Here is a 12,970-nt window from a genome sequence, read left to right as displayed (position 1 = left end):
TTATCATTAAAATAAACTTCACACTTTCTACATTTTCTCAAATGGACGTTCTTTCTAATATGCCTGGAGTGAGAATTTCTGAGAAAGTTGTTAAAATATATTAAGTGTCCTGAATTAAATTTCCGTGTAATGCCATCACAGTATAAAGTGATTCAAAATACATTTTCACGTGCAAGACATCTTACTTGCATTAACATAAATGACGCTGAAATAATCCTGGCGGGCAAGGTTAAAATAACGACTGACCATGCATCAGCGTTTATGCATAGCCCAGCTGCCCTTATGTCGCACTAGCAAAAATGAAAATGTTTACCACAGAGTTAATTCCCAGCTAGTAGCTCTGTAGCATGGAGCTTTAAATCCCCTATTTTAATAACCCATTAATTAGTTTCATAGAAAAATTAATATAAAATAGAGGGCTTTAACCTTACCACAAGCACTACTTCTTCTTTGGCTTTAACTGGCTGGGCAGCCACAGGTGTAATGGTGATTTCATTTCTTGTCTGGAAAGAAATGCACATAATTCAGGTTGCTTCTTAATTAAACACATCAAATGAAACAATTGATATGGTCCTGCAGTTTTTACTCTTGGAAAGCATTAAAGTAACAGACCAAGAACAAAAGTCAGCCGCTGGGCAATATCTTTAACTGAATGAATCTCATCTACATTACATTAATCCGTATTCCAATGTTCTATGCCTAAACCATCAAAGTAGCTTCTTTCCGCAGATTTAATGTAATTTAATTTGGGCATACTCTTAAACAAACAGGTCATGAAACATCCAACTGGTGAACATAACCTCAAAGGTTGAAATCACAGTCATGTTGGTACTTATTAACATATGTTACAGAAAAATACTTTATTTCAGATCCATATTTATAGGCTTACTGTGCAAATGGGGTTAGGTCTACTGAGTCCATCTCTACACTATGGAGAAAGTACTTTACTTTCCCCACCATGTAAGTATACCATGGATGAACAGAATTTAGTATCACAATCTTTATTAAACTGTATGGATGATTCAGTTCATATTATAGGCCTTGGGAAATAGGTTGAGAATATAAGGCATGTTTGAGGTTTCCACGACATTGAGTCTGAAGATGGCTTAGGATCAAGTCCGATTGGGGTGGGGTGGGGGAAGATTGGGAAATGTTAACCATTGAACGTAAATTAATTATATATACTGTCCACTGAATACTAGTTACATCAAAATGTGCTCCAAACAAAAATGTACCCTTTAAAATATACACATTTTATATTGCGCACGTTTCTTTGTATTTACAAGGTTTTTTAATAATGACCATTAAACATCGCGTCAGGTGCGTAACGAAAAATATTTTAATTATCGATATATTCGAACATCGAACAAAGTGCGATCATGAAATTCTAATGATAAAATACGTGTATTTTAAGTTATCTTGCTTTGATTTTCATATTTCTGAGACGAATGTCATTACTTTTCTGTTTATACTTTATCTCACAGACGTAATTACTTCTTGTTGACATTTACTATTCATAGATCGCTTCCCGAACCTGCACGTGATCGGCATTTTATTGAAGTAGCGTTCTTTCAGTGTTTGGTGCTTCTGTGTCGCGTTAGTGGAGTGTTTATTGTGTAATTACAATACAGCGTGGGCCCGTATAAATATTTAGGCTTGTGCTTTTAATTACGAACTTATTTTCAGTTATATAATACTGTTTGGAAGCCCCGTATATGCTGCTTTGCATCGGATCCCACAACGCTTTGGAGCCGGATATATACCGAAAGTAAGTACACTGGCCTATGATATGAATCGGTAGTGTAAATAATCATCCTTAGCGATCATGTTAACCATCTTAGCGCGGTCAACACTCTGAAAAGCGATCTCAACTTACACCACGTGTGGAACGTGACTTGTTTAAAAGCGTTGTGTCATGACAATCTCGGTGCACAACAAGGTTTATACATTTAAAATCGAGAACTCATATTCGTTTTTGTCCTCACTGCAGTAATGTATTAGTAATCTGGTACTAGTATTATGGACAACAGAACCATGTTAATGGTGATTTGATCCTCTTTTGTGCAAACAATGGGTGATAAATTTCACATTATTTTGCAACAAATGAAGTATGGCATGCATGAACATTCTGTGAGGGTTGTTTGGAGGTTCGTGGTATGAATTTGAAGTTGAACAGCAGTTCCATATCATAGTCACCATTGTTTCTATGGGTCCACATGGCATTGCAACCCAGTTCCATACATTTTTTTAGCGCTGTGTACCCTAAAGGTTATATTAATGAAATGGATCTGAAGAATCAGGTTGTGATGATGGGAACTGGACTGAACCAGCTTAGAGTAAAGTCAAAGGTAGAATTTTATGCTGAAATGCTGTAATTGATAATTATGATCCTGACATACCAACTTACCTTTGATGTTGACAGCAGGTCACTTATGGAGACATGTGCTGCTCCGCCATGAAAGTTTGTGGCATTAGTGTTGGCAACAGTGGGCAACCTTTCTGGGGCAGTGAGCAACCTTGCTAATGTTGGAGAGAAGGTTGTTGGCCGCGCACTGATGCTCGTGTCTCCCCTGTGCTGTGCTGCATTGTTAGATTTTGTGAGGATTCCATGTAGCAGCGATGATGAAGGAGACTGATGTGGTGGTGAGTGTGGTGCCAACACAGGATGGAGCGTCACCTCAGGGTATGGCGGGGGTTTGCTAGCAGTTGTAGCGGCTGGCATTGGCTCATGCCGCTGTTCCGTTTGGCTTAACTTTGCAAACTGCACCAACACATCCTTAAAACTGATCCCCCCACTCGAACCTCCAGAGTTTGTGTTGCCTCCTGGCTCGGGAGTCGTATGAGAGGGGGCTCCACTCCGAGATGAATCGGCACTGGACGGACGAGACGTATCCTGCCTAGCAACTTCTCCCACGGCATTCAGGAGGAAACTTATGTCTCCCATTTCAGATGTAGAACCCACTAGGCCCGTGCGCATTTGGGAGCCAGAGCCGAGGGCAAGAGAAGCCATGCTAAAAATTCCTCCTCCACCAGTGACCCTGGTAGAAGATACTAGATTGTCTGCCAGTTGCTGAGAGTTTTGAGTTGGGGAGAGAGAACTCTTGAGCCTGCGGCCGCGGCGAGGAACAGTTTCTGGATGTCTAGAACGATAATCGGCTATGATGGACCTGACATCCAGGATAGGTCCCTGCCGACCTTCACCTATAACAGGATTCTGTCCATTGTTGTTACTGCTGTTGGTGCCACTGTTTCCTGAGGATACCACAACAGCAGTAGTAGGCTTTGGTAATATTGGGCGGTGTACCCGTCCACCAGATTTATCTCTATTGCCCAAGTCAGGAACTTTAATTGAAGAAGTACTTGGACCAGTGGACTGGGAGGGAACCGAAGATGTTGACAGAGATGCTGAGAGGCCTCCTGGACCAGAAGATACAATAGGCACCATCATAAGTGGTAACTGGTTTTGGTTGCTTTTTAAAAGAGACACACCACCTGTTGGAGGTTGCAAGCTGAACTGTGACACTGTATTTTGCTCTTTGGAATTCATTTTAGTTGGAGTGCCTTTCAAGCTGGCAGGATCCCTACTAGAAGGCATCTCATCAATACTAACACTACATTCGCCATACCTTGCATCAGATGAGAGGTCCCAATCTAGTATGTCACTGGGCTTGCTTACACTGCCCATTGTGAGGAGAATAACTTGTCTCTTTCGCTGCAGACGGACGTACATTTCCTCTTTCACTTTCTTGAGACGAATTATGTTGTTCCACTCGTGCTCCTTGGCACGAGCGAGTGCACTCAGTGTATGGATCTCCTGCTGCAGTTTCTCTGTGTACTTCTGGATTTCCTCAAGACCTGTCCTAGAAGCACTGTCCACATACTCGTTTACCACGTGTTCACGTTCTTCATATTCCCTGCTGGACAGCCTGAGCTTCTTCACTATGGTTGGAGTGTCACTGTCACTATCACTACTTATCTGCTTTCTCCTCATTTTCTGACTCCTCTTTGACACCGCGCCTTGACTCTCTGGGCTACTGGTAGCACTGTTTTCATCTTCCTCTTCAGGGGATGGTGGGAGACTGCATATGTCATCTTGCTGTGGCTTGTTATTATGCTCTGCAGTTATCTTGGTGCTAGGATTGACATTTTCTGGGGGAACCTTTTCTCCTTCGGGAACATCATCACCCGATGCCTCATCTCCCTTCTCATCCTGCTCAGCGGTGTGAGTCTGTTTGACTTCAGTAGAAACACATTTATCCTCCACATCTGTACCTGCAATTAAAGCATATAAAAAAATAAATCTGTGGCGTAACAGCTCCAGAGAGCCAAAGCCGACTAGCTTGACTGCTGGCCTCACGTTCACATGCCTAAGCAGAGGTGAACGATCATCCAACCAGATATAGGGTGACGTGTGTTCAGCACGACGAACACCCAGCCATTGCTAGTTTCCATGACCGGATTACGCTACTCATTGTAGCTCCCCAATTTCCTCACGATGCTGGGTTGGCACCGGTCCCATACACCGGTCAAAAGCTCATGAGAAAATTTCTTCTCCCCCGAGACTCGAACCAGCGCGCATTCCGTATCGCCGGTCCGAAGCATGATGCCTCAGAATATGGTACCTTTAATTTATACATTTTTATAAATTATAGATTCTTTTGATTATCAGGTTGTTTGATATTGTCTGTTGTCTCAGATATAGTAAGTTTTCGGGTGACTAATTATAATGACGGTAGTTTCTTTTAGTTGATGCCACTAGATGGTAGCAGTTAAAAACATAACAGAACATAACTGAATGTGTTGATTGTAGCCTTCAGCAGAGTCCACTTTTCCTTTATGATGTGTTAACCATATTGAAGTCTCTTAATATGATTGAAGTTATTGTTGAGGTTATGATTTCAATACATTTTTACAGCCATATCCAATGGTGGGGAATCATGAATCTTTGATAAAATTTTAAAACTGTTCATACCAACATTTTAAGAACCTCTCGTATTGGATTTGAACATATGATGCATGTATGATGTTCCAGGCGGTAAAGTGGTTCATGTAAGGGGAAGTTCTGCACACGAAAACAATGGAAACACTTGACGGATCATGGGTCCAGAAAAGCCTCCTCTCTGAGTTCAGCTCTCTTTTCCTTTCTGAAATTTTGCACACAGTACCATGCTTCCATCGCTTCCCCTCTGCACTCGTAGCGATGCCAGGCGGGGGTACCAAAAGCGGATGAATTGGCATGAGTGTCTAGTGGATACAAGTGTTTATCGATTCCACGAAATGACAGACATCATCTCTTTTACAGGTTTGCAAATGACGACAATAAGGAAACCAGGTCCCTCTACCACAAAAGTTTCTCACAGCAGCAACTTTGAAACAGGCATTTTGAGCATTTGCAAATGCATTCAAGGGGCAATAAGAATATGATGCTATTGTCTGAAAATTTTTGAAAAGAAAAATATGCTGTAATTCAGAAAGGAGTCTTTCTGGACTCATGTTTATGTGAATTCATTTATTGCCTTTGTGCCAGACCTCTTTAAGTTATCAAATGTGGTGAAGATTCCATAATGGAAGCCACAAAAACATTATTTTTCAGGCAACAAGAAATTAAAGTTCTGTACGTACTCTCTTTAAGTTTGTGGATAGCCTCTTCTTCCGCTGCCACAGTTCTTGTGGTCTCTAGCAGTTCATAATTGGGGGTTTTCATACAGTCCTCATCCTTGTTAGTGACTGTAACCACATTCTCTTCGCCACATTCACCTTTTTTCTCACCATCCAGTGTTGAAACTGGGTTCTGGCATGGTGTGGGGGATCCATTGGTCTTCGGCAGGTTGTCCAGGGTTGCAGATGATTTGCTACCCTCTTCCTCCATGACATGCATTCTGTTGAGGCTGCAACACACATAGGAGTGACTGTTAGACTCTGTTTTAGACATTATTGCTGTTGTTGTCAAAAGGTTTTCGTCTAATGGACTGTTCGGGTCGTCATTAAGGATGGACAAGTAGTGAGGTCACCTGGTGTGCTGACATTATGACACTTTAAGCATCCAATAAGTAAAAAGGGTAACATAAAGCATGTTAAAGTTTCTTTCTTCCTGCTTGTGAAAATCTCAGGGAAGGGCCTCCATCAACTGCTTCGTCCCAGGCCACACCCCTCTAGGGATTGCTCTGTGGTTAGTCTTTGAGGATTTTATGTACAAGCACTAAAAATGCATATTAATGTTTAGTTTGAAAACTACACTGAAATTAATACATATAAAATAAGTTATGCTGTGTGGCTGTGAAACGTAGGGTCTTACTTAGGTAATGTAAATTCATGAAGTTATAGTACAAGGCTATAATTTTTTAATTATCTCCGAGATTGCAGTGAGTTGAGGGAAATAACAGATGTTGGACTGGTCCGTCCTCCGGCAAGATTTGAACACGATATCATGGAATCGTTTCTTGTAATCTAACCTCTTTGATGTCAGGATATAAGAAAAACACTTATACTCTGCCCTGCCTAAAGCCCCGGGTGACATCAGCTCCTCTATTTCTATACGTTATAGGTCAGTTGCGCACGGCAGGGTTGTCCAATGTCCCGCGCCGCATTGCGCCCATGCGAAATATTTTGTAAGCCGTCTGAACCTTAAAATGCGCCATACAGATGATTAATGGTCTTGATACTTGTATAGGTATGCATAACTGAGCTAAAATATGCATATATGGCCACGCAAAGGAAGTTGTACGACGATATTGCTTGTCTCTCGTTGAGATTTACGTCTTATTGTTAACTTCTGGGTTGTGATAACGTGTAGGTGTTTAGGACAGCTCGCATTTTGGTTGGAAAACCGGAAGGGAACAGAACAGTAAGGCTCGCTTAGAGCATTTCTTGTCCCTTGTGATGGCTTATGGTGACAGAATTGTGTATTTATGCTCCTTTGTAAAGTTGCCTTCAAACCTGTCCGATCTAAATAAAATTGAAATGGCTTCGACAGTTATTAGCAAAATTCTCCAATATCAGATTTAATCAAAATCCATTCTCCAGATGTTTCAGGCGTGCGGACTGATTTGGGGTGGGGGGGGGGGGGTTTGATACGCACTTCGCGTGGTTACGAACACGCCTACAAACGAAGTTTTCTCGTTCAGAAACCCTCCTCTTCAGTTTTGAATGAGTTTGCTGTTTTATAGTGTCAGTAAAATGAAACCTAACCTAACTTTTGTAGCTTTACAGTAACAAAGGTAAACAGGCGGTGCAGTTAATTCTCGGTAAGGATATGAACCACGCAGACCCTTCCAACTCCAAATTGTATGATGACCATCACCCCCCCCCCCCCCCCAACAACAACTCCTGACTCGTACTAGTCACTTTAAAAGAACGTAACAGTCCTTGAACCGGAAGTGAGTATTTAGTTACACCCACCTCAGCTGCGCTGGGTAGAACTGCCGCTGACTGACAAACTCCATGGACCAGAGTCCTTGAGAAGCTGCTACTAAGCTCCGCTAGTCAAGAAATTCCCCGCCATTTACGGAAATAGATGGCCCATTAGCGTGTTGTCATCCTGAGCCACATGAATCCAATCCACTCTCTCCCACCCTTTCATATTGGTGTTGTAGCGACGTCTAGTCTGGTAAAATTTACCATCGTCTCAGAGGTGCTTACTCATCGTCCTGATGACGGAGGCAGCAAGCAACTCCGAAACGTCGGTAAACTCTACCAGACTATACGGCGCGCCAACACAGAATACAGCCATATTCTTCGCCTAGTTATTAGGTTAATACACAATTATAAACATCCTGTATGTTTCCAGGAAAATTTTGTAATCTGAACTTTTGATCCGGGCCTAATAATCGGAACGAATGATGGGAGCACGGTATTAAAAATCAGTCTAGAAGCCCGGGGAATAATTTATTTCAAATCGAAACCCTTCGTCATCTGTTCCTTTCCTTTGTCCCCTTTCGTTGTACTCTCCTCTCACTTATCTCATGTTTATTCCCCAATATTTTAATTTGCTCGTATTATCGCCATTCCTTTTCCCTTCGTTTCTGCATTAATTCTGTATCGTATTTCTTTCCAATCCCGCCCTCATCTCGGTCCTTTCTCGCCCTTCCCTGGTATCTTACCTCTGAATATACATTTCTTTATTCACTTTGCAAATTCACACCACACTGGATTATGCCCACGTTTCGTAACGTAATAATGCTCACAAAATCCATCCACTGTAACTTGATGCAGGCGACTGAAATAGTGGATGAAGTGAGAGGTGCGATGACGGATTGTAGAGGGTGTAGTCTACTGGTTGTAGCTGCTGCGACTCCTAGACACTTGCTTCTGCTGTAGCGTAGGCCAGTTTCTCAGAGAATTTAAATGACGTTCCAGAAAGACATTGCCAGTCATTCACGTTTCGTGGTATTTTACAAGGCACTGTCACAGGATAATCAGACATGAACGAGTTACGAACAGGCCTGTCAGAGTTTTGCAATAGACCATTAGAATTCAAATGAAATAATTCATGTCTTATAGTCTTCAAGAAATTTCCTAGCTGATTAATTTGAAATGTGTTAGTTAATAATAGACCTCGTGTCGCGATGTAGTGGTTAGCTTCGTATTCGGGGGTCTTCGATTGGAATCTAGGCCACGAGACCGACTATCTTGATTGAAGTTTACGTAATTTTTCTCGGGCCCACCATAGAAAGGGGCCACATCCTTACTGCAAACATTTCGTATTCGAGCAAAATAAATACCAAGACAACGAGTTAAGGGGCCCCAAGTTTGCTTTCGGTAAAGACTTGTTGCGGTTATATAATTATGAAAGAGAACTCTATGGGCAATACCAGGAAAATATCGTCATCCCTTGACTCAGGGTGCTCTACCCAAGGGCCAAGAAACCTTGGCACTATTTTTGAAAACGAAGTGCCAATTTTCGTTATCTCTAACAACACTTATTTACAAATGACAAATTGCATTGTATATGCTCATATATAAATGTTATTTAAATGTGTACGAATTAGCATAGAGTTAGGCGTTATTTTTAATTTGCTTCTGCAACAACTTGTATCTGTCATAATTTTTACATGAAAAAGTCAGTAGCATATGTGGCACTTGTACGTTAAGGAGCAGACGAGATAGGAGTCATGATTTTTCCCAGATCCTTCGGAATAAATAAAATAAGTTAGCTGGATGTGGGCCGCCAGTTGGACCACGCTGCCTAGATCAAACGCATGACACATACTGAAATGACATGCTGAAGGTCGTTCAGTTACGGTTTGTATGAATGCCCAGAAATGGTGGGGAGAACATGAAGATTTAGGCCACTCGCATGTTTCTGCCGACACAAACCGAGTGGAATTAAGCACGCGAAACCCATTCCACACATACGCGGACGTGAACGCCCGATTACTCCATTCGTATCGGCAGAAAACAGATATACTGAGCCACGCATACCAACATACGACTGTACACAGTCGTTTGGGTAAAATGATGTCAGTGCAGGTTGGCAGCAGTTGTTTGCGACGATTTCTAGACGTGTTTTCAGTGGCGGCACAGCAGGATTGTTTTTATACATTATAAAGTACAGACATTTTGACATAGCTCGAACATCGAACGAGGAAACTTTAAATCATAAGTATTTCCTTGAGTTTGTTTGTTTTTTGGAGTTCTGCTAAACGTATGTCCTTTCTCTTGAAATATGCAAGACCGCTTCCTCTACCATGTTTTCCGATTATTCAATATCTTATTTAACCTTTTCCAATTTTATTCCACTGCACGCAACTCCTACAACTGATTCGTGAAACAACCAAGTACAAAATTCTTTACAGAATAGCAGGTAACTACATCACCTGCCTTATCGGTTAATAACTCGTCCTTTCCCTGAATCCAAGCAGCTTAGTAGTGATTGGCGAAAGAGCATTTTGCAAGGCGCACTTCCTGTGGCGAAACAAACCGCAATATCTTATGTCCCTTGGTTCATATCTCGAGGTGAACAGGGAGTCGGTGCAAATGACACGACAAAAACAAATCCAAATAATCTAGAGGTGAGACTGTCATGCGACCAAAATTTGGTGAACTGTAACCATAGCGACCTGATCCACATTGTAGCAATTGTTTTCGTAACTCATCAGAACCCAATGGTAACCGCCTTCTGTAACAGTCAGTACAACTATGCATTTTGTATTTATGGGTTTCAAAAGATTCTCACTGTAAAGAGGGATTATCTCGAAGATGGCTGCCCTCAGGGTTCTAGCGCCGTGTAATCTGGCAGGCGTTTACCAAGGTTTCAGAGGTCCCTGCTGCCTCCATCATCAGGGCGATGTCCACTCTTCGCCCTCATGATGTAGGCAGCAAGGACCTCAGAACGTCTGCCAGATTACACGGCCTTACAACCCAGAAGACAGCCATCTTTTGACTGACCGCCGTGATAACCTCAAATCCAGGGATTATCTCCTTGAACAGCATTAAAAAGTCCAGAAATTATGTACTTTTATATTGGTCCAATATATCCAAACCTGATGCTTAATTTGCACCATGTCATGAGGAGTGAAGGTATAGCTTCACGCCCCGGCCGCTTTCATACCAAATAAAAAGCCCTAGTACCTGCTCGAGAGGTAGCCGGGCAAACAGAAAAGCCGGGAATCGAACGTCGGTTATCCAGCCCGTCGGCTTGTCAGTGAATTGACTGAGCTGTCCCAGCTCATTATGAATGAATGTTTGTGCTGGAAATAAAACAATTCCGAGACATGATATATTTGATGAATTAAATATTGATGCATTCGTGCGTCATCAAATTGTAAATCGCTTTCCATATGTTGATTCCGTGACGAAGGTGCAAACGTACAAGGCGGTATCATAAAATGTACGAGTGATTATTTTTAAAACACTTCCCGAAATGAAAAACAATATGCACCAGCACGTCAGAGTGATCGCGTTTATGGGACAGTCGTGTTGTGATTGAGTCCAGTAGTTACTTCGTGATTAGGCTTACAGTGTCTGGGGGACTTAATTTGGGGGGGAATTATGAAGAAAAAAAACTAAATTACAGGCTTTTAATAGGTTTTTTCTGAGGGAGGGCGAAACCGATCTTTTACCTGCAGTTAATGGTTCTTCGTCCTTATACGCGTTCATATCTCGTGCTTACAAAAGGGGAGAAGCATATTTTGATTGCATGACACAGATTCACGAATTACTTTTACAGCTGACAAATATCCTTTGAATACGAACCCCTCACTTTCTAAATCACTTCCATTCTCGTAACTTCAATCATGTCACTTGGTGATGAGGCTGAACACGTATATTCCATTCCTTTCTTCAGACACTCCATGGAGTGCAGACCTTCTTGAGAAACAATAGAATGCTCACCTAATCAAGAAATTTCCCGCATTTTATGGTACCCGACCCATCCTCAGCTAGATGAATCCACTTCCTCAGAAACAGTTTCCTTATTATCCATTTTAATATTGTACTCCCATCCACGCCCAAGTATTCAAATTGGCCGCTACCTTTCAGGCTTTCAAACAAAATGTTGTGCCATTTCTCATTACCCCCATGCTCGCTACATTCCCCGCCCATCCTTATTTATTTAACCATGTTATGGCCATTATCTGACGACCTATATAATGAAACGGAGGCAGGATTAGGGTGTTCAAACTCCCCCGTCCGTTCTAATGCCCGGGATGGTGCGTCTTTTTGTAAGAAAGATTGGCGTCAGAAAACCTAGTAGTAATTATCTCGTAAATAAATTGGTTCGTAACTATGTGATGAGAAACGTAATTTCGATTAAAGTGGCGGCCTTCTGGGATATTGCGTCGCGTGGAAGTTAGCGATGATTACCCTTATGATGGAGCCAGCAGTGTACTGCTAGCGGAATGTATTTATGTCACTGGCCTTTCACAGTCATACATTTTTAGGTTAGGTTGCCGTCAGTCTGCGATACCAGACTGCAGACTGAAATGCGATCCAAAACACACCACACGCTGCATTAATATTTTCACACCTTTCGTAATCTTACCTTGAGATAAACCAAAGCGAATATAAGAACACAACTAACACGTGCAAGCCGGCTTGAATGCATCACCGTATCACCGCCCATAACCATTTCACTTCACACTGAGAGTCGTGGTTCGCGACTGACCGGAGTCCCGACGCCAGGGTAGGAGCGATCGATGAAACCGGCGCGCTGTTCCCGTGTGAAGTGTTGATCTCTTCCGAGAAAGCTTCCAGGAAACTGGATGACGCTTGTTCCTTTGCAAAACGTCACAAATTATAATGATTCACACGTGGAACGGCAGAGACGAAGCATGGAGATTTTGCTTAGTGCTCCCCTCACACATACCTCACAACGATTCGGCAAAATAGTAATAAGAATAAAAAGCAACTAACTCTCTCTCTCTCGTCTGCTGTAGAAAGGTCATGTGGAGACCCGGCCAACCAATAGCAGTTCGCCTATAGTCGCGAAATCTTTGTGTGTGTGACCCCAATGTCCTCTAACGTTCTGAAATGCCTTTATTAGCTCAGCCAATGGTAACTCTCCTCTCGGGGTGAACATTCTCTCGAAACTCCGTGGCTTCTTTCTGCGCATGTCACGGTTTCTCTGTCTCTGTCTTGGAGGTCGTCAGCAAAAGCCATGAGTGTGTGTCGTTCTGAATTTCGGAGCCTCTGTAGTGTCTTTCTCGCTCTGTCCCCCCCTCTCTCTCTCTCTCTTCTTTCACCACAGTATTTTGTGCCTCGATGTTTCTCAGCTAGAGGTCTTCTTAGCCTCTTCCCTCCTTGAACATCTCTCCTGGTTCGTATCCCGATGCTTTGTTTCAGTCAGACCCCCACACACTAAACTGCGTCTAGTCTCTGCCGACAGGAGTGTGTGTGGGGGGGGGGGGGATACGGTCCAGGGTCGATGACCCATCGCGGTTGGGGCAACGTCACTCACTTTGTGCGAGTCGCAGAGCGAAAGCTGAGCTGGATTGGAAAATGGAGCGTCGCTCAGTGACGGGAGAACCATCTC

The 12,970-nt window shown here is 42.6% G+C and overlaps 2 protein-coding genes across 3 annotated transcripts in view; one reads left to right on the top strand and one right to left on the bottom strand.

Annotated features, from left to right (window-relative positions):
• The window catches only part of LOC110834644 (serine/threonine-protein kinase S6KL-like), a 218,756-nt gene that overhangs the window by 60,418 nt on the left and 145,368 nt on the right, over positions 1–12,970 (top strand). The gene's annotated exons all lie outside the window — the stretch shown is intronic.
• The window catches only part of LOC110834626 (uncharacterized), a 106,057-nt gene that overhangs the window by 2,754 nt on the left and 90,333 nt on the right, over positions 1–12,970 (bottom strand). The window contains exons 2-4 of the mRNA XM_022074009.2: positions 5,623–5,888; positions 2,408–4,272; positions 432–503 (exon numbers count right to left, since the gene is read on the bottom strand). Coding sequence (XP_021929701.2) covers positions 432–503; positions 2,408–4,272; positions 5,623–5,888 — 2,203 coding nt within the window. The remainder of the gene's footprint in view (positions 1–431; positions 504–2,407; positions 4,273–5,622; positions 5,889–12,970) is intronic.

Source organism: Zootermopsis nevadensis, unplaced genomic scaffold (genome assembly GCF_977971745.1).
Source record: "Zootermopsis nevadensis isolate Lab colony 2312 unplaced genomic scaffold, Znev_1.0 Znev_ptg000015l, whole genome shotgun sequence".
Taxonomy (NCBI): Eukaryota; Metazoa; Arthropoda; class Insecta; order Blattodea; family Termopsidae; genus Zootermopsis; species Zootermopsis nevadensis.
Note: the sequence above shows the minus strand (reverse complement) of the source record. Positions and strands in the feature narration are given on the sequence as shown.